Source organism: Zootoca vivipara, chromosome 10 (assembly GCF_963506605.1).
Source record: "Zootoca vivipara chromosome 10, rZooViv1.1, whole genome shotgun sequence".
In the NCBI taxonomy this organism is placed as follows: Eukaryota; Metazoa; Chordata; class Lepidosauria; order Squamata; family Lacertidae; genus Zootoca; species Zootoca vivipara.
The window spans coordinates 71,602,648-71,628,689 of NC_083285.1; the positions used below are offsets into that span (position 1 = coordinate 71,602,648).

The window sequence follows — 26,042 nt, forward strand, 5'->3', positions numbered from 1 at the left end:
CCCCCCCCCACAAAACGGGCATGTTTGGGGGTCGTGCTCTTGTGGGAACATCCTAGGATCCAACTGGAAGCCGGAATGGGTTCTGTAACTGGGGTTTCTCGCTCGAAGCGGAGCAGTTGAATTTGCACACACACCCTGGGCCTGCGCCCTTGGCAGGGAGCAGCCTGGTCGAATCCTAGTTATGCCTCTGCCAGGAGCCAACGGGAACTGAACCCGGGACTTTTAGCACAGAATGCAGCCTCTCTGACGTCGTCTCTCTGCAACTGCTGCCTCCCCTGTGTGGAACTCGGAGGCACTGCAGAGGGAGGGACTAGATGACCCCTGGAGTACCTTCCAAGGCTGCTGCACTCTGATTCTAAGGAAAGTGGTCCTCTCTGAGCTGTGGCTTCCCAGCCTGCCCACCCCTTCCTGCACTTCAGCTGTGCCAAACCCTGCTGGGGGTCACTGCCCTGCTCCCTGCAAACAGACCCCACTTTGCTCCCCCTTGCCTGCCTCTCCTCCCTCCAGGGCACACAGGGCTCCAGACAGAATGACGGACTCCCATCAATCTCTCGCTGCACACCCAGCTTCTCTCTCTCTCTCGCTCTTTCTCTCTTTGCAACATAATTTTTATTACATTCTTCAAAGCATTTTCACAGTAGTCTTCATCCCAAATAACTACATTGCTTCATAAATTTACCTCCACGGCGTATTCTACCCAAACCCTTTCTACTGCATTTTATCTTTATCCAGTGCAGAAGGCTTCTCCATTTACCATTATCTTAACATTTTTCTTCCCCTGCCTCCAACCTGAATCCAGTGGCTGCGATTTCATTTGACTATAGTGTTTTTTTCAAGCAGTCCACAAAAGGCCTTCTTCTATGAAAAGGTCATCATTCTGATCTCTCCGTTTCGCTGCCAGCCTCGCCATTGCTGCACAGTCCAGGGCTCCAACCGGTGTGACTGGCGCCCATCGATCTCTCGCTGCACACCCAACTTTTCCACTCCGGGTCAGCCAGACTCAGGAGAGGCCTCTTTTCTCCAGGCTGCAGAGAATTGGGTTGCTCTGCCTGCCTGCATCGCATTGCAAGTGAAATTGGGGCTGAGCCGTGTGGCCGCACCCTGACCCTGCATCAGGACGGTCAGATAAGCTCAGTGCAGAGCTGAGCTCCTGCTGAGGGAGGGAGGGAGCATGTGCAGAGGGCCTTTTGCAGGAAGACCGGAAGCTGCCTTATACTGGCTCAAATCACCTAGTTCAGGACTGCCTGCACTGACTGGCAGCAGTTCGCTAGGGTTTAATGAAGGGGAAACTCCCGGCTGTGCCTGGAGGTGCTGGGAATTGAACCCAGAACCTTCTGCATGCAAGGCTCTACCCACAGCCTGCCTTCCTCTTCTGCCAAGTTCTCCCTAAGTAGAACCACCCCTGCCCTTTGCCTTTCCGAAAGAACCTACGGAGAGCCTGCCAGTTGAGGGCAGTGGGATGCTCCTGTTGAGATTCCTGCCTTGCAGGGGGTTGGACTTGATGATCCTTGGGAGGCCCTCCCCACTCTACCATTCTATGACTCCATGAAAGCAGTTTACAAAAAAAGGCAAAACAATTGTATCAATTAAAACCAGCTGAGAGCAGTACTTTTAGACTTTCGCAAAGTTATAACAACCATGAGCTAAAACTCTCTCCAGCTTCTGAAATAAATGTGTAGGCTTCTCTAAGCAAAAACGTTTCCAGCAGGTGCCCCAAAGAAAGAACCTGCCTGGGGTCCAGTGGCAGGGAGTTCCAAAGGGCAGCTGCAGCCACATGAAAAGATCCAGGTTGTGGAATTTGTACTGTTGAAATTGAAAGGGGTCAAACCATCGCAAGAGGTGCTGAAATTTTGGGAGGTTGGATAGTTACAATGGAATGGTCTCAGTGGTGGGGTGTACATTTTTATTCTTATTTCTTTGTGATTGTTACTTTGTCAAAATAAAAACTAAAAAAGAAGGCAGCTGAAAACACATTTATTCATGCAGCCTTTTGGTGGAAGACTGCGCGATCTTTGGGCTTATTTTAAACTGCTGCTGAATTGTTTTAATAATGGAAGAGGTTTTAGATTTGTTTTATTATTGGTGTTTGGTTTTATTTGTTATTTTATGGTATTACCAGCCGTCTCATACCTGGCATTGCTCTGGAACGCTAAAGAAACAAAAATAATCTCCCAGGACATTCTATACAAGATCTCAAAGTAGCTGTCTTATTACAAAAGAATTTCAGAAACAGACTGGAAAGAGAAGTTGCTGAATTGCAACTTATTACCAAGCTTAAAACCATGGAGAGACCTGGTCTGAAGAGAGATACTGAATTCTTGTCTCATTATACATCTCACCCCTTGCTTTTTCCTGCAAGACCAATTGCAGTCATTAACAGTCATCCACAGGTTTACCACTCCTATCAGCCAATCCCCCATTCCCACCACCCTTCTGAGTAATACCCCTCCCCACCTTCTGACTATACATAAGGGTCTGGTGACTTCGGTTTCAGTGTATCTGAAGAAGTGTGCATGCACACAAATGACAAACTTAGTTGGTCTCCAAGGTGCCACTGGAAGGAATTTTTCTATTTTATTTTTCTTTTGTTTCGACGGCAGACCAACACAGCTCCCTACCTGTAACTTTCCATTTTTAAGTTCGGAATAGAGTAGTTGCTTCGGCACAACATGACCATGACCACAACAGGAAGGCTCCAAGGCAGGATGGCTGCGCCCTGCCCTCCACAGTCCATCAAGGCAGCGATGCTTCTGAATGCCAGCAGCAGCTGGAAACCGCTGTAGGAGGAGAGAGATGCTCTCGTGCTCGGATTCTGCTTGCAGATTTCCCTTAGCTGGCTGGCATCTGCTTGGCCCCTGTGAGAACAGGCGGCCGGACAGGACGGGCCACGGCCCTGATCCTGCAGTCTCTTTTGGGGTTCTTCTTGTTTCCACACTACTGCCACCCCCCCATGGGCTCAATGGCATTCCGGCCTCCTCCAGCTCCTTGCTCTTTATAAAGATCCACATGAGGGGCGAAGGGGATCTGCTGCCCCTCTGGATCCTGACGCCTGAGGCGCTCACCTGGCTTCATGGGTGGGCCGGCCCTAGGCGCTGTTTGCTTGTTTATTAAATTTGCATACAGCCCTTCACCCGTACATCTCAGAGCGGTTCACTGCATAAAATTACAGTATATTAAAAAAACAAAAACGAAATACACAGTACAAAATAAGAACAAAAGGAGCATTCCTGCCCGGAATTCCTGACCTAAGCTGGCTCAGCCGGCTGGCTGCCTGCCCCTAGCAGCTCCCGCGCCAGGCAAAAGAGAAAGAGGCGGCGGCCGCTGCACCGGTTGAATTTCGGCCTGTGGCCGATCCGAGGTCGAGGGGGAGGCGGCCGGCCCGCGGCGAGGCGGAAGCTGCCCAGGCTGCTGCCCGAGCCTATTTCGGAGGCGCACGGAGCCCAGCCGGACCGAGGCGGAGAGACGGCCGCTCGGCGGGGCGAGGCGAGCGGAGCTCCGGGCCGGAGGCGGCGGTGAGTCCGAGGCGGCCGGGGAAGGCGAGGGGTCGGCGGCGGAATCCCTGCGCGGCGCCCCGCTTCTCCTCTCCGCGCATTGCGCCCCCTCTCCAAAGACGCGCGGCCCGTCCGAAAATCCCCTCCTTCCCCAGCCCAGGGCAGGGGGGGGGATTTTCCCCCCCTCTTCCGAGTCTCGCTCCCCATTGGCTCGAGACCCCGCTGCTCCTTGCAAAGGGGAAGCCACTCTGCACGTGCTCAGGGGCGCTCTGGAGCCGGACGAAGGAAGGTGCGCGCCGAGGAGACGGGGCTGAGCCTGAGCCGGGCACCTCGCTCAGCCCTCCCCAGGCGGCAGGACCAGCCCCACCCCCGGGAGGCATGCGGATGTGAAGTGGTAAGAATTGTCGAGTTGGACGGGACCCCAGGGGTCATCTAGTCCAACCCGCTGCGATGCAGTAATCGCCGCTCAGGCATCCCTGACATAGAAGCCACGCAAGCTCTGCCTCTGCTCCGAGTTACCCGCCCGGGAGCCAGAGAGCAGAGCAGATGCGCTCGGGCGGTTGCGGGGCCATCCCCGGCAGGGGCGGAGCGGCTCATACTTGGGGCAGGGTGGGGGGCAGGAGCCCGGCCAGCGCTGCAGGGCCACGCTAGAAGTGGGTCGCCGATGCTCAGCTGGCTCCGCGGAGGTGGCCTGGCTGCCGCTCTCTACCAGGGCGCGCCGCCAAGGCTGTGCCTTGTTGCGTAAAAGCAGGCGCGCCCAGCTCCTTCCACCCAGGGAACAAGCCCGGGGCTGCTTCTGCATGGGGGGGACACGGTCCCCCTCCCCGAGCAGCTGCACTTGGAGGACCTCAATACCCTCTTCTCCCCAGTGCCCCCCGACTGACGTCACTGGCCCAGAGGAGCCTCTTCGGTGCACCTGGTTTCCCTAGAGCTGCTTGCTTGGAGGGGGGAGCTTAAGGGGGATTTTGGCGGGGGGGCGGCGGTGCAGAGGCTCCTGGAGGAATGTTTGAGCGGCCCAGAAGTGGGGGGGGGAGGGCCGAGCTCCGTGTCACGTGCAACAGCCTGCCCTCTCCCGCTTCCCCACTGTTTTTGCAGAGAGGAAGCTCAGAGCTCAAGCCGCACACACCCCGGAGCCCTACCTGCGGATCTCAGGTGTGTGTTGGGTTGGAGGAGGTGGGGCTGGCTGTGCTTACCTGGCGGTGCAAATTGGTTGTACTTAATCGGGTACGGGGGTGCTGGCCTGGCATGCGCTATCTGGGGAGATGGGGGGCCCTAGGACCATAGAAGTGCAGTTGGAAGGGAACCCCAAGAGTCATCTAGTCCAACCCCATGCAGTGCAGGAAGCACAGCTAAAGTATCCTGGACAGGTGGCCACCTGACCTCTGCTTACAAACCTCCAGGGAGAGCCCACCACGTTCTGAGGGAGAGACTGCTCCACTGTTGAGCGGCTCTGGCCATCAGGAGATTCTTGAGGCAGAATCTCCTTTCTTGTAATTTGAAGAACTGAAGCTTGTTGTGTTTCGAGGGAAGGACGGTCTCAGAGCAAAGCATCCGCAGGGACTATCCTACTTAAAAATAGCAGAGGTCACCTTTGGGACCTGAGCTGGGCTTATGCATGTAGACATCGGAGGGAGGAGGAGGAGAACGGCTCTGTTCCTCCAGAATCGATAAACCGGAGAGGTCTAGGATGTCCTGATAGCTTCAAGAGTTTCATTTCGGGAAGAGAAAATGTGGGTTATCTGTAGGCCTTTGTAGCACACATTCCACCAGCAAATCCACAGCAAACCCCCGTCTTAGAATGACAGGCGGCAGTCAAAACTGCAAGGCGCTCTGTGCTCAGTCTGAAAGCTGCAGTCCTCACAGAATGCTGCAGCGCAATGGCCAACAAGAGCAAGGCCTTGTCAGCGTAGAATGGTGGACTTGTAGAGTTGGAAGGGACCACGTGGGTCATGTAGCCCAGGCTTCCTCAACCTCGGCCCTTGATGTTTTGGGACTACAATTCCCATCTTCCCTGACCACTGGTCCTGCTAGCTAGGGATCATGGGAGTTGTAGGCCAAAAACATCTGGAGGGCCGAGGCTGAGGAAGCCTGATCAGGCCAACCCCCTGCAGTGCAGGAATCTTTTGCCCAACATGGGGATTGAACCCACGACCCCGAGAGTCAGAGTCTCAAGCTCCACTGACTGAGCACAGGCGCTCAGAGATCTGCAGCGGCTGCCAATTTGTCTCCGGGCCAAGTTCAGGCTGTTACTCTGAGTATAGAAAGCCCTCAACTGCTTGGCACCGGTTTACCTAAGAGGTCACCTTGCCCCAGTTGTGCCCACTTGACATTTCCAATTGGAGTAATTGGCACTACTGCAAGGGCCAAATGAGACGTGTTCCTTTGGAACTCCCTGCCTATTGATATTAAGCAGGATCTTTCACTGTACAGTGGTACGTCGGTTTAAGAACAGTCCGGTTTAAGAACGATTTGGTTTACAAACTCCACAAAACCCGAAATAGTGTCCCGGTTGGAGAACTTTACCTTGGTCTAAGAACAGAATTCGAATGGTGGAAGGGCAGCAGTGGCGGGAGGCCTCATTAGGGAAAGTGCGCCTCAGTTGAAGAACGGACTTCCGGAATGGATTAAGTCCGTAAACCGAGGTACCACTGTATTCTTTTTGGCACCTGCTAAAAACATTCCTGTTTCGGCAAGCCTAACCCAGAAACTTAAAAGGCGATACAAATGTTCTAAGCTGTGTAAGTAGTTTAACCTTTTGTGCACTGTGATTTTCTCCTCGTGATCTTTTTGCATCCTACCTTGATGTTCTTTCACAATCCAGTGATGTACCGTATAAATCTCATGAAAGGAAACGAGATGGAGTGCATGAAAGGGTGCCAACTGATGCCAGGCCTGGGTGCTCCTGGGCTCATCTGTGGCCAAAAGCCCGCCCCCGCCCATTCTCGCTTCCTTCCCCCCCCCCCGCAGAGCTTTGGCTTCGACAGGCGCCAGCTCCTGGCACCTCCAGGTCTGGCCTGACTCTGGAGAGGGAGGTGGGGCACAGTGCCAGGGGGTCTCCATAGTGACTGGGAGACTGCCGTCTAGAACCATTCCTCTGTGACCCAGACTCCGCGTGCCTTCATCCTGCCCGCTTCACTGCCGCTGCTTGGCGTACAAAGTGCTCTATTGTGATGGATTTCTCTTGTGACAACCCTGTGAGGTAGGCGGGGGGGGGGGCTGAACAGATGTTGCTGGAAATTGCAGGAGGGGAGAGGGTCTTGTGTTCAGATCCTGCTAGCTGGTTCCCCACAGGTCAACCGTTGTGGGAACAAGACGCTGGGCTAGATCTGGCCTGATCCAGAAGGCTGCCCTGACCTCCTGCTGGGGATTTATGGCTCGTTGGACTCTCCTCTTTGGTGTCTAGAGCGGCTGCCCCTGAGATCTGCCCTTCCTCATTCTTCCTGTGGACTTTGTGCCCAGAGAGATAAACGAGTCCCGCAAGGTTCTTAACCTAATTTTAAACTGGCTGTTTATCTTAGTATGTCAGCCAGAATGTCACGACATACTTAGAACATCAGGAAGAACATTCTGAGTGGAACAGGCTCCCTGAGAAGGTGGCGGACTCTCCTTCCTCGGAGGTTTTTCAGCAGAGGCCAGATCTATCGGGGCTTATTCACTTGAGATCCCTGCATCGCAGGGGCCAGACTAGATGGCCCCATGGGGTTCCCTTCAACTCTACAATTCTATGAGTGCCTTGCCTAGATGATCAATGTATTTCTCCTTTTTCCAGTTCACGATGCCTTTTTATTTTTATTTTTCGGAGAACTGCGCAAGAACGACCGACATACGAAGTGATCTTTGCCGGAATGCGGCGCATCCACCCAAAGCGGGCAACGAGATCCTTTCCTAGGGAGCGATAAACAGGGCAGCCCTTCAAGGAGAAGTGAGCAATTAGAGCTTGCTAATGCCGGTAGGGGAGAAAAAGCACACGTCGTTTCTATTTAGGGCTGCATGCTTCAATCAATTGGTTAATTAGTGTAATTAATCAACCGAACTTGGGTTGCAGATTAAAGCTCCCCACCCCCACCCCTCTCCTGTGTGTGCACAGGGGGGAAGCAGAAGTTGAGGTGCCCCGTGATGCTGAGAAGGGGGGGGGGGAGAGAAAGATGCAGGTGTCCCCAGTGGGTGGGGTGGGGGCTTATGGGGCACAGGGAGACACGTGTGTGTGTGTGTGTGTGTGTGTGTGTGTGTGTGTGTTTTCTCTCCCTTTCTGCTCCTGTTGGCTCCTTGCCACCTCCTGCTTTTTGGAGAGATTTAGAGCATTAAGGTCAGGCAGGGGGCAGGGAGGAGGGTTGCTCCCGGTCCGTTCCCATGGAAACACAGCGGATCAGCTCATACCAAAATAAAAACTTAGTTGGTCTTTAAGGTGCTACTGAGGTCGGGATGGGGGGGTGCCCCCCCAGGAAGTTCCCCTAGGTGGCCTCTCTTCCCTATCCCTCCCTCTGCAATTGCGCACTTCCTGCAATTCCAGAGAACCACCCGGATTATCTCTGAGCTGTGCCCTCTTCCCTTCTACTTCCCTTTGGAGTTTCCTTTGGCTATTTTGCTGGCTCTGTTGCTTGTTCTAGGAATGGATTTTTTGTGTGTTTCTTTTCGTAACTGTGTTCCTCATAAAACACCCCAAATCTATATCTGTCTGTCTGTCTGTCTGTCTGTCTGTCTGTCTGTCCAGATACAGACACTATCTATCATCTATCTATCTATCTATCTATCTATCTATCTATCTATCTATCTATCATCTATCATCTATCTATCTTGCCAGATACAGACACTATCTATCTATCTATCTATCTACACTATCTATCTAATCTAATCTATCAGGATACAGACAGGTTAATATATTGGTGCACTGCGTTTATATCCATGATTCCGCAACCTCCTCATTTAATCTCCACAACCACAGGAGGCAATGAAGGCCACCAACTTGGATGGCTTGAGAACAGGTTGAGACAAGTTCATGGAGGAGAGGACCACGGATGACTTTGAGCCAGGATCCATCCCCAGCCTCCACAGTGGAGGCAGAAGTACCTCTGATTGCCAGTTGCTGGAGGGAGGGGTGTCTTGAGTTTGAATCCTGCTTGAAGGTTCCCCACAGGCAACCACTGAGTGCCTGCCTATGAGAAGAGGAAGCTGGACTAGGTGGGCCATTGGCCTGATCCAGCACAGGCTCTCCTACGGCTCTTATATTCTTACAGAGAATTACAATAAAAACATGGGGGCCAGTCCAAGATGTTGCCCCCAGTGGCGGACGACGGTGATATAATCCTTGTCCAAAAATCTTCTCAGGTGCCCCTTTGACATTTCCCCTTTTAAAATAAAAAATAAAAATCTTTTTTATTCAGTTTTACACAACACATTTAAATTCAAACATTAGACATCAGCAGCAGCATTTAGGATTCCCTGGTTTCCATTTTTGATCTTTTTCAACTGCTTCACATAAGTGTGCATGCACACGAAAGCTCATACCAAAATAAAAACTTAGTTGGTCTTTAAGGTGCTACTGAAGGATTTTTTTTATTTTGTTTCAACTCAGACAAACAAGGCTACCTACCTGTATTTTTTCTATTTTTCTTAAATAATCCATTTTTACCTTAGTTTTTAGTACATTCCAAGCGCCACTCAAATCCTGCCAAAGTTCCTCTCTTCCTGATTTCTCATTTTCCTGGTCATTCTTGCCATTTTGGTTCCTCCTTCTTTCTGGTCGGGACTTTTATCTGCTTTCCATCTCTGGCCCAGCAGTACCTGTGCTGCTGTCGTCGCATACATAAAGAAGAGTTTCTGCTCCTTTGCTATCTCTGCACTTCAAATCCCTAGTAAAGAAGCCTCTTTTCCAGAGCTGCCTGGCCTCCCGGGCGAAGTGCAGGCGGCAGACCTTGCAGGAGCGGCGCCTGCCATGCCTCCCACGGAACCCGAGGCCCCTCCTCCCACCAGCCCCGAAGGCGCCTTGCCGGAGAACCCGCCTGCAGGCAGTCCGGAAGCGAGCCATGTTTCATCGCTGCCTGGCACGGTCGTGACGCCCGTCTCGCGCACCGTCTGCCTGCACCGGCCTGCGGGCACCTTCGCCGACTCGCAGCCCCTCGTCCTGCTGCTGCCCTGGTTTGGCGCCCGGCCCGGTGCCCTGGCGAAGTACCTCTCCCTCTACCTGGGCCGCGGCTGGGCCGTGCTGGTGGCCGAGAGCAGCCTGGGCCACTTCCTGTGGCCGCGGTGGGGCCTGGCGTACGCGGAGCAGCTCCTCGGGCTCCTCGGGGAGGGCAAGGCCCTGGGCACCCAGCCCCTCCTCATCCACGCCTTCTCCATCGGAGGGTACACCTTTGCCCAGATGATGGTGCACCTCGCCAGGCACCCCGAGCGGCACGCCGGCGTCCGAGAGCGCATTCGCGGCTGCGTCTACGACAGCCTGGTCGCAGGGAGCCTGGAGAATATGGCTCAGGGTGAGCAGCGTCGGTCACGCGAGGGCCTCCTAAGGTGGGGAGGAAGGGGGTGGCGGGACGGGTTCGCTCGCACGCCTCCTTTGCACCACGGGCCGTGCCTCAAGCAGCTCACAACCGACATGCGAAACATCAAAGCACAGAATTCAGAATACAGTGGTCCCTTGGTTCTCAAACTTAGTCCGTTCCAAAACCAAAGCGTTCCAAAACCAAGGTGCGCTCTCCCATAGAAAGTCATGCAAAACGGATTAACTCATTCCAGACTTTTAAAAACAACCCCTAAAACAGCCATTTGACATGAATTTTACTATCTAACGAGACCACTGATCCATAAAATGAAAGCAATAATCAATGTACTGTACAAAAAATAAATAAGACAGAATTGTAGATTATTATAATAGGTTATTATGATTTTCCATTGTTTGGATGGGGGGGGGGCTTTTATCCATTTCCGCGGCCACACAATCAATCAGTAGCTGAACTGGGTTCCAAACAGTCACACAAACAAATTAACTGAAAAAGCCTCAAAAACAAAGCGCCAAACTTCATCCGTTCCGGAAGTCCGCTTGACTTCCGAAATGTTTGGAAACCAAGGCGCGGCTTCTGATTGGTGCTGGCGCCCCAGAAACAATAGCTGACAGCTGCATCGGACGTTTGGCTTCCAAAAAACATCGAAAACCGGAACACACACTTCTGGGTTTTCAGTGTTTGAGAACCAAGGCATTTGAGAACCAAGGTACCACTGTACGTCATAAATTCAAAAATGGCAATTGGCAATTGGGCAGGCAGAGAATTCAGTATTACCAACCTAGGCTTAAATGCATGAATACACAAAGTAAAAAAAGAGTGTTAACTGACAATAACATTTCTGGCACTGGTCTTTGTGCAGCACAGAGTTGAACTATGGAACTCGCTGCTGCAGGAAGCTGTGATGGCCTGGGTGCCTTTAAAAGAGGATGAGAGGGCTATCGAGGGCTACTGGCCACTGGGTCTCTTCTCTCTCTGCCCTCCAAGGCATGCACTTTTGATGGGTTTAAAATGCACTGTAGCCACTACCTCTAAAGACCATTCATGTCTTGAATTTCCGGTAGTTTTTCGGTTTTCTAAGCCAATAGATTTCAGGTGTCTTTTCCTGCCCCATGGGACCTGATTTGAGTTTATTTACCATGTCAGTGGGCTTTTCCTAAGTCTCTCTCTCTCTCTCTCTCTCTCTCTCCCTCCCTAAACCTGGTAACCAAAAGTTATCAGCGCCCCTTTAGTCAGAGAACGTCCTCTTGGCCGCCTCTCTGCCCAGGAGGATGGGGCCTTCCCTGTGGTGGCCCCTAGGCTGTGGACCTCCTTTTGCACAGAGCTGCATCTGGCGCTTTCATTGCACAGCTCCCAGATTCCGAAGACACACCTCCACCCTGGCTTTTGTCACTTAATGTGTGTTTTTCGGACCCACCTTGCTTTTGTGCTTGGAAGTTGTTTTAAACGGTTTTTAATGTTGTGCTTTAAACCAGCACAACATTAAGGTCCAGACTGGGACCTCAGTGTGAATAATAAATAGATAGATGGATAAAATAATAATAATTTTTAGACGACCCTTTGGGTGGGGGGTGGGGTGGGGTCCCTTCCAACTCTATAATTCTGCAGTGACATAACAAAAGAGAACCTCCTTGTTCAGAGGAAGTCTATCACTGCCAGAGACAGGCCCGGAGGAAAGTACGGTATTAAAAATAAATTTAAGGAACCGCATGAAGAGGAGGAAGTAAGTCAAGTTAAAATGTTAAAATGAATGTAAAATTATTGAAATGTATAAAATTGATGATAAAATAATAATAATAATAATAAAATAATGATAATAATACAGACCCAAAGGCAATCAGGGCCGCTCTGCTCATGAAATTACCAGCTGGCACCCGCCTGGCCCTACCCGGAAACAGAGCACTGGCCTTGATGTGTCATTCTGACCCAGCCAGGCAGTTCCTGCCCATGCGCAGAATCCTGCACAGCAGAGACCACACAGCTGCTGCCGCCGCCCTAACCTTTGGCATCTCCGTCTCCTGTCCCCCCCCCCCGCAAAAAAACCCTGGGGTGCTTGAACTGCCTTCTCTCCTCCTCCTCCTCCCCAGGCGTGGCCAGGATGACCAGCTCCTCGGCGGCCGTCCGGCCTCTCCTCCGCGGAGGCGCCCTGCTGTACTTCCGCCTCTTCCGCCCGTGCACCGTGGCGCACTACGAGGCCGCCCTGGGCGCCTTCCACCACCCGCCCGTCGGCTGCCCCGTGCTGGTCTTCTTCTGCCGCAACGACCCGCTGAGCGATGCCCGCGCGATGGAGCAGTTGCTGGCCGCCTGGCGGGCGCTGGGCATCCGCGTCCAGGTGCAGGAGTGGCCGGTCTCTCGCCATGCGCAGCACCTGCGCCTCTACCCCCAGGAATACACGCGGGCCGTGGGCGCCTTCCTGCAGCAGCTGGGGCTCCCGCCGGCCTCCGGACTCCAGGCGAAACTTTAGCGCGGGAGAAGGAAGAAGCAGCAATGCACGCTCAGCCGAGGAGGAAGACATCGCCACTGCCATTCCTGCGGCGGGCACAGAGGCCAAAGGCCCTTTTGCCAGAGCCACTCCAGGAGGCTGCAACCAGGAGGGGGGCTGGAGTTGGGGGTCCCAATGGAGAGCGCTGCAGGCTGTTGCAATGGAAGTGCCCAGGACTTGGCTGGCATGGGGCGGCCTTGTCCGTTCTCTCTCCCCCGGGCCCCTGCCCCCCTGTTCTCGGCTGCGCCCCCCTTGCGACCATTAAATGATGCTCCGTAGCTTTATCATTCTTTAATAATACACAGTGACACAAGAGGAGACCGTCAGCATGCGCAAGAGTTACAGCCTTTAGGCGAGGGGGGAGGGAGGAGGGGGGTGCAACTCTGAAGGAGCCCCCAAGACCCAGCCGGGCCCCACCCCACCCCCAGAGGCCAAGAGGAGGGGGGGCGAGGGTTTGCCACCCCCCCTGTTGCTTGGCAGGAACGAGATCCAAACATGCCTCTGGCCAGAGGGGCAGGGTGCGGCCCCCGCCAGCCATCGAGACAGGCTTTAAGGGAGAGGCTGTGACCCCACCCCAACTGCCTCAGTGTCCCATTCCCCCCCCCCCGAGTGCAGCTGCCCCCAACTGCACAAACCACCTGAGGGTCCTGAGATGAGATGGGCTGCAGAGTCCCCTGGGGACGTTTTTTCCCTGGCTCTCCCCCTTCTGTCCCCCCCCCCAAATTAACATCAGAAGGGAAAGTGGGCACCCCAGCAAGCCTGGCTGGGGTGGGGGTGGAGCGAGGGGGGCAGCCCCTCGGCCCCAACAGCTCCTGGGAATTTGGGGGGCCCGATTTGGGGTGGGGTGTAGGGGGGCGCCTGGTCCCAGGATCCTGGCTCCCACAGCAGAGGGCCTGGCCACTAGCCCCCTCCTCCCCTCAACTGTGCCGCAGCGGGGGGGGGAGCAGGCCCTTAAGGACAAGCATGGAGGGGGTGTCACGCCGTCCTCCCCCCCCCCGGAGACTTCCAGCAGAGATCTGTCCTGCCCTATGGTGGGGAGAGTCAGTCGCCCCCCCCCTCCAGTGCTGGGGCAGAAAGAGAGAGATGGACAGAGCGAGACAGAGAGAGGAGGGTGGCACACAGCTCTGGCTGCAGCCAGGTTGTTTGTAGTGCAAGTCTTTGCCCGTCAGCGCAGCCTGAGAGGTCGGGGGGGCGGCCAGGTGAGCCCGTCCCTTCAGGTGCGCCGGCATCGGGCGACGGGGGCTGGGACGGTGGGGGCCGCTCGCTGGGCGCCGCTGCTCCGGAATCCGTCCTCAGTACAGCCGTTTCTCGTAACTGCGGAGAGAGGGGAAAGGAGGCGTCAGACGCGGGGTTACGGAATTGTCGCGTCGGAAGGGGACCCGGGGGTCATCCAGCCCAACCCCCTGTGAGGCAGGCCCCATTCTCTCCAACGCCCCCTGCAGGACAGGCGGCAGCGCTCTGGCATCCAGATTCTGCCTGACCCCGGAAGTTGGGGGTTGCTTGGAGAGCATGGCTTCCGAGCCAGAGTCTCTCTCCCCACATCCCACGCCAGGGTTGCTTTCCCCTCCAAGCCCCTCGAGGTGGGGCAGGGGAGAAGGACCCCCGAGAGGTTACATCTAGACCTGCCCAGTCTGCGCCAAGGAAGTAGGTCTGCTTATTCTCGTGAAGATCCCTCCCTCCCCCAAAAGCCCCTCCACCCCACTGGAAGGGGGCCTTTATCACTCCCAGGTTCCCCTCTCCCCCCCGGCTGCCTAACACCAAACGGAGGATCACTCATAGACTCTGGGGAGGCAGCAAGGTATGAAAGGTGCATGAGAAGAGGAGGGAGGAGGAAGCCAGGCAATCCGGTGAGGGGTGGGATGGGGGGTGTGGGGGGTAGCTTGGGAGCCAGGCAGGCAAGGGGGCCGGAAACCTCGGAGCCACAATATCAGAGCTGGAAGGGACCCACGGGACATCTAGTCCAGCCCCCCGCAAGACAGCTGTGGGGAGTGCAGAAGGGAACCCCCAGCTGAAGACGGGTGCCAACGGCAAGGCGCTGGAACTCCCCCCTTTCCCCACCCCTTACCTCCCACCCCCATTGGCTCAGCTGTGCCTCTCTTTGCAAAGAAGCAGCGCCAGGGGGCATCTGAGGCCTTCGTGCAGCGCATGTGCGCAGGACAGCACCTGCGCCCCCCCCCACAGACCTTCGGGAGCCAGCAGGCGCAGCGCACCCTCCTTGGGGTCACCAAAGTACCCCTGGGGCAAAGGGCAAGACTGGCGGGCAGTGGGCGCCCATCCTGGTCTCCCTTTCCCCAAAAGCAGACCACCCCCCACCCCAGGTCTTGCTTTACACCAGGCATCCCCAAACTGCGGCCCTCCAGATGTTTTGGCCTACAACTCCCATGATCCCTAGCTACAGGACCAGTGGGCGGGGATGATGGGAATTGTAGTCCAAAACATCTGGAGGACCAAAGTTTGGGGGTGGCTGCTTTACACATTCATGCTCACTGCAAAGCGGGGAATCCCGGGGGAGGGGGGGATTTAGTTGTTTTCGTCATAGAGATGCAGAATTGCAGGGCTGGGGCTGGGAGGGACCCCCAGGGGTCATCCAATCCAACCCCCTGCAATCCAGGGATCTCAGCGTAAGCATCCGTGGCAGGTGCTCGGGATTGCCTGAGAGTGACCAGAGAGGGTCTGGCCAGGACAGGCTCCTTGGACCACGTCGTTGGCCAAAGGTGGTACTCGGGTCAGGCCAGAGTTGGCAGCTGCCTCTGCGGCCCTCGCCTCCGGGCCCCGGGCCCCGATTCCCAGCAGCCCAGAGAGGCCGGGGGTTGAGGGGCTCCGAGAGAAAAGGAAGCTTTTCTGGGGCTGGGGAGAGTAGCCTTACAACGCTCATTGCAGATCCACCATCTTGGGGGGTCGGTGGTGTGGGGAGAGCAGGGGGGAAGCTTGCAAAAGCGGTGGGGGTGTTCGAGTTGAGAGGGGTTGTGTTCCCCCCCCCGGCCCCCCAGCTGTAACTATCCCCCCAAAGTGCCCGGGGGGAGAACAGAGGGGAAGAATGCAGCAGCTGACCCACATCCAAGACACGCGGGGTGGGGACGGGGACAGGACGGACCTGCGGAACTCCCTGCCCCAGTTACTTACATGGCAGAAACGTAAAACTACAGGAAGGCGGCCATGGGCGTGGGCAGGAGAGAGAGAGAAGGTCACAAGGTCAACGTGTTCCTGCCCAGGACACACACAGGTGCGCAGCCCCCTCCCCAAAAACGCCATCGCCAGCAGAGCTGCCGCCACCAAGCCGGAAGCCCCACGGCTGCTACGCCTGCCCCGTCACCCCCCCCAGCGCCTGCTGGGGGTCCCGCTCCCAAGCCAGCACTAGGCAAGAGCCCCCAGGCCCCTCTATGGCCCCAGCAAAGCTTCGGCCCCTCGCCTTCCGACCCACACGCAAAGGGGACACAGCCAAGAACGGGGGCAGGGGCCTGGGAGAGAGAACGGACAAGGCCGCCCCATGCCGGCCAACATCTAAGGGGGAGACATGCTCTTGGCTGGAATCCCAGAGTTCCCCTCTCGCCTCTCCAAAGCCAGGGCTGGAACAGTGCAAAGGCGAGCTGCGGAACTCACTGCCACAGGAGGCAAGGGGGCCACAAGCCACAACGGCTTAAAATGAGGAGGAGACCAAATCAATGGCCCCCAGCCACAATGACCAGAGGCAGCGATGTTTCTGAATGCCAGTTGCTGGGGGAAACGAGGGGGGGAGGCCATGGCTCCTGTGTTCGAATCCTGCTCGCTGGTTACCCACAAGGGGCACCTGGTTGGCTGGTGGGAGGACAGGAGGCTGCAAAATGGAAAGCCGGAGTTTTGGGGGGAGGGGGTGTTGAGGTGGAAGAGAAGGCGAGGGAAGCCCGTGGGTTTCTAATGTTTTGCTACGTCCCCAGGGCCCCCTTGCCCAAGCAGGCACCCAATTCTGCGAGCGTAAAGGGCATGATTCTGCAGACTCTTCTGATCTTCTTAGTCGGGGGTCCAAACCATCCAGGTTGCAGGAATCTGCAGCGAAGGTTGAAGTGCCATTTCCTGACACCCCCACCCCACATGCCCACCCAAACCCTGCAGGGGAAGAACTTCCAAAAGGGGCACCCCGGGAATACATAGAGATGCACCCCGGGAAACGAGGGGCCAAAGCTCTCCCATCACATCCAATCTGCATTTAACTTGCGCTGTTTCAACCGCGCACACGGTTCAAGGCAGGCAGGCTGGAATCGCGTGTGTGAAATCCAAGCAGAGCAGAGAGTGAAAAAGCTCTTTGGGGGCGCTCAACGCGCCGGCTCTGGGGCGCTCACAGGGACTCGAACCCAGAGCCACAGAAATCCCCGCAGAGTCTCGCACGAACACCCCTGGCCTCCCAGAGCTGGCGCCCCTGGCGGGTCTTGCCCCCAAAGCAGGGCAGAGCGTGTGAAAGCTCTTTCTGACTTGGGGTACCCGGCACAAAAAGAGCTTTTAAGCTCCCCGCCTTGCTTGCCTGGCGAAGACCCCTTGGCATGTGGGCTCTGGGAGTGCGGGGGATTCTCTCTCTCTCCCCCCCCCCACACCCTGTTTGAGTATATGCAATTTTGGGGTACGCATGGAACCCTAGAAACCGAACCTCTCGCAGAAGATGTGGTCATGCCCCACTTTAGAGAACATGGTGTGTGGGGTCATGGGCGTACCCAGGATCAAAACTAGGGGGGGGGGCAAGGGGAGGGGCCAAGGCACGGAAGGGGAGGGGCCACAAAGTGGGCGGGAACAGCGAACTCGCGCTCCGCCGGGCTGTGCCCCTCCCTAGAAGCAGGGCTGGTGGGCGGAGGCGGAGCGCAGCCCAGCAGAGCGCGGGTTCAGCATGCCCGCCCGCCGCGCCGCGCTCTCTGGTTCCCCGCCGCGCTTGGCCTTGCCAGAGGGTGCGACGGGGAGCTGGAGGGAGGGCGCAGCGCGGCAGGCGGGAACGGCGAACTCGCGCTCCGCCGGGCTGTGCTCCGCCTCTGCCCACCAGCCCTGCTTCTAGAGTAGGGCAGCTGCCCTAACTTGCCCCGTGGTGGGTACGCCCTTGCGTGGGGTGCCTGGCCGAGGATGTGCCAGGAGTTGGGCTGGGAACCGTGAGGCTGCCGCCACACTCCAAGGCAGGTTCAGAGCTTTGCCTCTCTCTGGCGAAGGGGCCACCAGCGGCAGGGCCCAGGAACATGACCCCCGGCCCACCCCCCCAAAAGCCGCCTCATTTTCGGGGATGGTTCCATAAAGTTGCACAACTCTTATTTGCTCCGTCTTACGCAGGGAGGAAATGTGCTTTCCCACGGGGTTGCTGGCAAGTTCTGTGGGACTGGAACAAGAGAGGGGTGGGGTGGGGACTGGGGAGCTGGGGGTGGGCTCCAAAGGGCACGGGGAAGGTCGGCTACCACGTCCCCTGTGGTTCTGGCCTTGGTTGGCCCCAAAACTTCTCACCAGGGCTAGAAACACGAGGCGTCCCAAACCAGAAATCCAATGCGTCCAGGGCTCTGGGAATATCCACTTCCCCTCATTTTTTTTTAAAAACAGACTTGCGAGGCACCCCCCCCCCCCCGATTCCCAGCTCAGTCACTATCAATATGAAACTGGCCCAGCCTTCTTGAGCCAAAGGAAATGGGGTCTGTGGGGCGAAAAGCACGGCAGCAAGAGAACTCTTGCAGAGAAAAAGAGACAGAGCAGGCCTTTTTATTTGGGGGGGGGTGTATGCGGCTGGGTTGGGGCGATTCCTTCCGCAATTGAGGGACCCAGCTATGCAGCTGGTTCCAGGAACTGCCAGGGAAAAGGCTACTTTGGGGGTCTATGAGCAGCTGCCACCCTCCCGCTAAACCCCATGACGCAAGCGGGTGGCTCGCCTTCCTAACCTGAGACCCCCGCCCAAAGATGCCTCCTGTCCTCATTGCCCCAGGGGGTGGGGTGGGGTTGAAAGATGGGGGTGGCCTTGGTCGCCGATTTGCTCCAGATCGACTGTCCTGTGCGGGCAGAGTTTGATCCTGGGGGGCCCCCGCACCTCCAAAGAACCAACCTGTCCCCCACCTTTCGGAGGGTTCAGGACAGATCAGATGACAGAAACCCTTCGCACACTGCAGAACTTCCCTCCTGCCGCAGGAGACAGCGATGGCATTGGACTATTGGACAAATCCTTATACAGGTGAGAGGCAAGCCTGCCTGCTCCTGCATCCCAGTTGCTGGAAGCCGCAGGAGGGAAGAAGAGGGCACTTGGGCTCGGATCCTGCTTGCCAGTTTCCCAATGGCCCCAGGGAGAAAAGGACCCCCTCCTCCTTGGGTTCGAAGTCTCTGGGGCTGCCTAGATGGGTAGTGGAGCCTGGCTCAGAGAAACGGCCGCAGGATGGCCAGCCCCCTGCGATTCTTGGACTAGAAGGCCCTGGGATCCATTACAACTCTACAATACAGTGGTCCCTTGGTTCTCAAACTTAATCCGTTCCGGAAGTCCGTTCCGAAACCAAAGCGTTCCCAAAAACCAAGGCGCCTTTCCCATATAGAAAGTCATGCAAAACGGATTAATCCATTCCAGGCTTTTAAAAGCAACCCCTAAAACAGCCATTGAACATGAATTTTACTATCTAACGAGACCCTTGATCCGTAAAACGAAAGCCATAAACAGGGTGCTGCAGTCACACCATCCACCCGTCAGGAGCTGAACTGGGCACCACACAGTCGCAAAAACAAAACAAAAAAAGACGCAAGAACAAAAATGCAAAATAAAGAGCAAAAACAGACCGACTTCAGCGGGGCACTCAAAACGGAGCGTGTTCGGCTTCCGAAAAAGGTTCGCAAACTGGAGCACTTACTTCCGGGTTTGCGGCGTTCGGGTTCCAAGTTGTTCGACTACTAAGCCGTTCGAGAACCAAGGTACCACTGTATAGTTCTGTTGGGACCATAGAACGCCGGTCCTAAAGGATCTTGGGGGCTGACCTTGAAAGCCCTAAACGGCTTTGGCCCTGGACACCTGAATGGGCATCTAGTCCCACCCCCTGCAACGCAGGAAGAGGTTGGAGGGAGGAAATGACCCCCCCCCCAAAAAAGAACACCCACCCTTCCGAGAAGCTGGGGGTGCAGCTGGCCTCTCTCTCCGAGGCTGCCCCCCAAGAAGCCAGGGGCAGGCAGTGGGGTGGCCCCCTTCTCTCCCTAGACAAGCCCATGAAAGGTGTGGGGGGGGCAGGAGAGTCCAGGGTCCTTTGGGGGGGGGGGTCTGTGCTCAGGCAGGAAGGAGGTTTGAGAGCAGGAACGGAGGCGAGGGCAGCACCGAGGAAAGCAGAAAAGGGGGGGCTAGATGGCGATGGATTTTCAGGGCGAAAGGTGGGTGGGGGTACTCACGAGTGCAGGCCGTGGATGCCCCCCTCGATCTGGGCCGACATAGTCCGCTTCTCAAACTTCAATTCACCGGAGTACATCATGGACCTGCAAAGGAGATGCTGGCGGCTAAGCGTCTGAGGTGGAAGGGGGGGTCTCCAGGGGGCATCTAGTCCATCCCACCCCCTCAGGGTGCAACTACAGTGTCCCCGGCCAGCCCCAGTGAAGAGGCTGCCGCGCACCACCATAACCGCTCCAACTCAGTCCCTCTTCTACTGTCCAACAGCTCTAACCATTGGGCAGCACTTCCCCCACCAACAGGAAGCCACAGTCACCCCCTGGACCCGCCTGGCCAAACCACGACAGCTAAACCACCCCGTCTTTAAGCACAGAGGCAGGGGCAGAGCCAGCCTGGCTAGAAGCCATTGATCACCCTTTCCTCCTTTTAAAGCCAGCGCTGCCTCCTGTGGCAGGGAGTTCCGCAGTTTCGCCACACTTTGCGCGAAGAAGAGCTCCCATCGTTTCAGAAGCAGCTGGCATGCTCGCCTCTTGCTTGCTTTTCCTTCATGCCAGGGTACCAGGGAAACTCGGATCTCCAGCGGTTGCTGGACTACAACTCCCATCATCTCTAGGACCTGTGGTCAGGGATGCTGGGAACTGTGATCCCCCCAAAAATTGGAAAACTGAAAAGAGAGAGCCTGGTCCATCTGTGACAGACCGCCTGCCAGCCCTGAAAACTTCTGAAGACCCCTCTTGCCTTCTGACCCTTCTCCGAATGCGCCCTCAACCGGGCCTCGGAGGCTTTGTGTTCGAATCCTGCTTGCGGGTTTCCCATTTGGGTCAGCCGCTGCGGGAACAGTATGCTGGATGAGATGGGCCTGATCCAGCAAAATCTCCAGCACCCAGGGGGCTCACCAATGCCCCTCTCTTAACAGAATCATAGAATCGAAGAGTCGAAAGAGAGCAAGGGCCGTCTAGTCGAACCCCCTGCAATGTAGGGATCTCAACTAAAGTCTCCAGGAAAATTGTTCTCTCTTTTTTGGCAGAGTTGGCTTAAAAGATTCTTCTTTTCTTGGAAATCCGGTTGGAAGGAAGGAAGGAAGGAAGGAAGGAAGGAAGGAAGGGTAACCATCTATAAATAACCAAACCGAAATAACCAGGACTCGGGTGTGATTTTAAAAGGAAGAAAAACGCAGAGGCTGCTCGCTCGTAAGCTGCCTCCCCAACGGAACCCCTCCAGGCTTGCCATTTCCTCAGAAACGCCCCCTTGGCAGCCTCAGGCCACGTCCGTTTGACGTAGTTTCCTCAGTCACATGGGCGACACCTGGGCTGGCGTTGTCAGCTGAGAAAAAGCTGCCGTTTATTTCCACCCGCTTGCTCCCACCCACCTTCTGCGCAGAGAGGAAAATAACGTCGCCAAGAAGTTGTGAGAATGTGAGATTTCAAGGGAAGCCTGCCAACAGGCAGAAGGCGCTCTCCCTACGGCGCTTGAGCAGCTGCCCCACAGCAAGGGGCCTGGGATCCAGCATTCACCCTCCTGGTCAACCCTCCTCCAAATTTCCCGTGCCAGAGAAAGGGAGAGGAGCCACATCCCCCCCCCTTTACAGGGCAGAGCTAAACTGTGGAACTCCCTGCTGCAGGAGGCAGAAGACGGGACTCATTTATGGGGTACAAAGGCAATCAATGGGCGCTAGCACATCCCCTCACTTCTGAAGGAGCGGCAGCTGCAATGGAAGGGACTGCGGGGAGACACATCGGCGCCAGGGCCCCCTTCCCAAAAGTCTGCGTCCCGAACAGTGCCAGATTTACGTATAAGCTAAACAAGAAAATTTAAAGGAAAAAAAACTGGATGTACATTTCCAAAATGTAAGATAAAAAACAAATGAAATAAAACCTATATCCAGCAACAGTGATTTGTGTTGTGTAGGCTCCTAGGATGTGAGTCATGGGTCCCGCCTGCTCCCTCAAATATCTCTGGTTTGCTATTATTATTTCACATTATAGCAAAGTTTCTAGAGACTAGATTATGAGTCTTTGTGAATTGTGTTTCTAAAGGTACTTTTGTCCTTGCCCAATGCCAATGGGTTTGCATTGCTAAGTTCGTTACGAATAAAAAAAATCATTCCGAGTTAGAGCTTCATAATCATTTCACAATTAATAGACGACTTCTTCATTGCATTTCACTGTTAATAGACTTCTTAACTGCATTTCAGTTCAACCATGACTTTGGAAAAAATACACATTTTGTGATGTGCAAATGGCTTGAGGTCCCTGTGAGGTCCATCCAGGACCCTATAGCATCTATTTGACACTAAAAACAGGGACCCCTTGACAAGATAGAAAGGGCCCCATGACCCTCAGGAGCTGAATCCAGCCCTGGTCCCGCACACACACACCCCGCGAGGAAAGAGAGGGCACCCCAAGGGACTCACCGCAGGATGGAGAGGCTCTTGGCGCCAATGTCTTGGCAGCCGTGCTGGATGCCAGCGATCAGGTAGGGCACGAACTTCTGGATGGAGCCCTTGTCCTGGATGGAGCCAGAGACGCCTTGCGCCACCTTCACCTTGTCCCCCTCGCTGAAAAGGCAGGAGGAGATGTGGGTCACCTTTCACCGCCTCCGGAGCCCCACTTCACCCCTGGCCTCCGTCCAAACACATTTCCTCTTCCCGTCCATCAAACCTTCGGGTGGCTAATCTGGAAACCTGCTAACGTACCAAATTCACTTTTTATTTTTATCCCCCCCCCCAAAAAAAAATTTTTTCCACACCTACAAGGGAGGGAATCTAAAGGGGGGGGGAAATGAGCTTGTCTTACATTGGATATTCTTAGATTGGAATAGTGATTACAATGCACCTAATAAAATGGTTGTATGATCTCAGCTAACTATATAAATATGAATATAAATAGGGTAACCTTACAGAGAATAAATGAAAAGAGAGAGAAAGAGAAGGAGGGGGAGAGAAAGAGAAAGAGAAAGAAAAAGAGAAGAGAGAGAAAAAGAAAAGAAGGTAGTGTGGTTGCTGACCTTGAGCCAGACATCTTGGAGAGTGAAGTCAAATGGGCCTTAGAAAGCATTGCTAATAACAAGGCCAGTGGAAGTGATGATATTCCAGCTGAACTATTTTAAAAGATGACGCTGTTAAGGTGCTACACCCAATATGCCAGCAAGTTTGGAAAACTCAGCAATGGCCAGAGGATTGGAGAAGATCAGTCTACATCCCAATTCCAAAGAAGGGCAGTGCCAAAGAATGCTCCAACTGCCGCACAATTGCGCTCATTTCACACGCTAGCAAGGTTATGCTTAAAATTCTACAAGGCAGGCTTAGGCAGTATGTGGACCGAGAACTCCCAGAAGTGCAAGCTGGATTTCGAAGGGGCAGAGGAACCAGAGACCAAATAGCAAACATGCGCTGGATTATGGAGAAAGCTAGAGAGTTCCAGAAAAACGTCTACTTCTGCTTCATTGACTATGCAAAAGCCTTTGACTGTGTCGACCACAGCAAACTATGGCAAGTTCTTAAAGAAATGGGAGTGCCTGATCACCTCATCTGTCTCCTGAGAAATCTCTATGTGGGACAAGAAGCTACAGTTAGAACTGGATATGGAACAACTGAGTGGTTCAAAATTGGGAAAGGAGTACGACAAGGTTGTATATTGTCTCCCTGCTTATTTAACTTATATGCAGAATTCATCATGCGAAAGGCTGGACTAGATGAATCCCAAGCCGGAATTAAGATTGCCGGAAGAAATATCAACAACCTCAGATATGCAGATGACACAACCTTGATGGCAGAAAGCGAGGAGGAATTAAAGAACCTTTTAATGAGGGTGAAAGAGGAGAGCGCAAAATATGGTCTGAAGCTCAACATCAAAAAAACCAAGATCATGGCCACTGGTCCCATCACCTCCTGGCAAATAGAAGGGGAAGAAATGGAGGCAGTGAGAGATTTTACTTTCTTGGGCTCCTTGATCACTGCAGATGGTGACAGCAGTCACGAAATTAAAAGACGCCTGCTTCTTGGGAGAAAAGCAATGACAAACCTAGACAGCATCTTAAAAAGCAGAGACATCACCTTGCCGACAAAGGTCCGTATAGTTAAAGCTATGGTTTTCCCAGTAGTGATGTATGGAAGTGAGAGCTGGACCATAAAGAAGGCTGATCGCCGAAGAATTGATGCTTTTGAATTATGGTGCTGGAGGAGACTCTTGAGAGTCCCATGGACTGCAAGAAGATCAAACCTATCCATTCTTAAGGAAATCAGCCCTGAGTGCTCCCTGGAAGGACAGATCGTGAAGCTGAGGCTCCAACACTTTGGCCACCTCATGAGAAGAGAAGACTCCCTGGAAAAGACCCTGATGTTGGGAAAGATGGAGGGCACAAGGAGAAGGGGACGACAGAGGATGAGATGGTTGGACAGTGTTCTCGAAGCTACGAACATGAGTTTGACCAAACTGCGGGAGGCAGTGCAAGACAGGAGTGCCTGGCGTGCTATGGTTCAGGGGGTCACGAAGAGTCGGACACGACTAAACAACAACAACAAGCTTTGTGTATAGATCTCTACATTAGGATAACTTTCTAAAGTCACTTGTAATAAGATGAAGGAGGTTTTAAAATCGGATTCTTAAGAGTATACGGTTTGATGGGCGTGCACAAACTAGTACAAAATAATGGAACCAAGAAGGGGAGTGGAGGGAAGTCACGCAAAAATTATGGTTTAAAAATGTGTTTATCATTATTTTTCTTTATTATTATAAAGTCAATAAATTGCTTATTACAAAAAAGGAAAGTCTTCCCCTGCCAGCAGAAGGAGAGCAAGGAGGGAGCCGGTCTGGCTTCCCTAGGCAGGGAGTTCCAAAGTTGCCTGGGAGAAGCCACCACCGAGAAGGCCCTCTCCTGCGTCCCCCACCCAGTGGGATTGTGAGGGGGGCGGGACCGAGAGAAGGACCTCCCCTGAAGATCTCAGAGCCCGGCAGGTTTGCCTCGGAGGTTGGGGTCATTCTGATAGGCTGGACCTAATCTGCTTCGGGCTTTATGGGGGCTGCAGTAAAATAAAATAAAATCTGGAGGGCCCCATTTTGGGGAAGGTTTCTCTGCTGCGACTCCCTTGGAAGCAGAGGCGTAGCAAGGACAGGTGGTACCCGGTGTGTTGCCCGCAACTCCCAAGCCTACAGCGAGCCAGGGGAAGGGGGGGAGCTCTAGGCTTGGGCCGAATGTCACCCCCCCGGATAACACCTGGTACCCACTGCCCCCCTTGCTCCGCCCCTGCCTGGAAGTCGCTGCCCCTTGGAATGAACTTGTGTCCGACCTGTGCAAAGGCAAGGAAGGAGCGCCCCCCCCCTCCACAGCCCGCACCAAGAAAAATTAATTTGCCCCAGGAAGTGTTGATCCAATTTTACAGAGGTATCATTGAAACCGTTCTCTGTAATTCTATTACTGCCTGGTATGGCACAGCCTCCGAGGTGGACAAGAAAGGGCGCCAACGAGCAGTAAGAATTGCAGAAAGGGTAATGGGTGCTAGTTTGCCTTCAATAGAGACACTTTATCCTGTCTGAACTAGGAAGAGAACAGAGCAAATTGTCATAGAATCATAGAGTTGTAGAGTTGGAAGAGACCACAATGTTTTCCTAACATTTGTGACTTCTGCCTCCTTCTCTTCTTCTTCTTCTAGAATCATAGAATCATAGAGTTGGAAGAGACCACAAGGGCCATCCAGTCCAACCCCCTGCCAAGCAGGAAACACCATCAAAGCATTCTTGACCTATGCCTGTCAAGCCTCTGCTTAAAGACCTCCAAAGAAGGAGACTCCACCACACTCCTTGGTAGCAAATTCCACTGCCGAACAGCTCTTACTGTCAGGAAGTTCTTCCTAATGTTTAGGTGGAATCATCTTTCTTGAAGTTTGAATCCGTTGCTCCGTGTCTGCTTCTCTGGAGCAGCAGAAAACAACCTTTCTCCCTCCTCTATATGACATCCTTTTATATCACAGATCCTTTGCATCCCAGTCATCATCTGTTTGATTTACTTCCATCTGGGTGTCGCTACAGGACTCTGTACACAAAAACGGCTGGGCACAGGAACAGTTTTCCCCCCTTGTGCCATCAAATTGTTAAATTCGTAGTTGTGTAGCGGAAGGGGAGGCCAGTTATGGGTGGGGTTTGCCGTGCTATTGTATTGTATGTGGAACAATGTTGGTATAAGGTACGTTTACACTGCAATGTAGCCGAAGCAAAATTCCAAGTCCTGTACGTATG

At 54.3% G+C, this 26,042-nt stretch overlaps 2 protein-coding genes across 8 annotated transcripts in view; one reads left to right on the forward strand and one right to left on the reverse strand.

Annotated features, from left to right (window-relative positions):
* The first annotated feature begins 3,383 nt into the window (after positions 1-3,383).
* Positions 3,384-12,699, forward strand: LOC118091546 (transmembrane protein 53). Of its 4 annotated transcripts, XM_060279368.1 has the most exons (5): positions 3,384-3,512; positions 4,587-4,643; positions 7,261-7,440; positions 9,365-9,961; positions 12,073-12,699. In XM_060279368.1, the coding sequence occupies exons 4-5, from the start codon at positions 9,424-9,426 to the stop codon at positions 12,447-12,449; spliced, it is 915 nt and encodes a 304-aa protein (XP_060135351.1). In that variant the 5' UTR covers positions 3,384-3,512; positions 4,587-4,643; positions 7,261-7,440; positions 9,365-9,423; the 3' UTR covers positions 12,450-12,699. The 4 variants fall into 4 exon arrangements, with proteins under 4 accessions (XP_060135351.1, XP_060135350.1, XP_060135352.1 ...); XM_060279367.1 differs by lacking the exon at positions 4,587-4,643 and having other exon boundaries at positions 3,384-3,885; XM_060279369.1 differs by lacking the exon at positions 4,587-4,643.
* A 44-nt stretch (positions 12,700-12,743) lies between these two features.
* IMPDH1 (inosine monophosphate dehydrogenase 1) overlaps positions 12,744-26,042 on the reverse strand; it is a 66,103-nt gene continuing 52,804 nt past the window's right edge. For all 4 annotated transcript variants that reach the window (XM_060279363.1, XM_035127205.2, XM_060279361.1 and 1 more), the window contains exons 13-15: positions 22,223-22,366; positions 19,815-19,898; positions 12,744-13,781 (exon numbers count right to left, since the gene is read on the reverse strand). In XM_060279363.1, coding sequence (XP_060135346.1) covers positions 13,760-13,781; positions 19,815-19,898; positions 22,223-22,366 — 250 coding nt within the window. In that variant the 3' untranslated portion in view covers positions 12,744-13,759. The remainder of the gene's footprint in view (positions 13,782-19,814; positions 19,899-22,222; positions 22,367-26,042) is intronic.

Coding starts and splice junctions, on each gene's coding strand:
- LOC118091546 (XM_060279367.1), top strand. CDS start 9,424: ATGCCTCCCACGGAACCCGAGGCCCCTCCTCCCACCAGCCCCGAAGGC. Junction 9,962..12,072: donor CCTGGAGAATATGGCTCAGG/GTGAGCAGCGTC, acceptor CCTCCTCCCCAG/GCGTGGCCAGGATGACCAGC.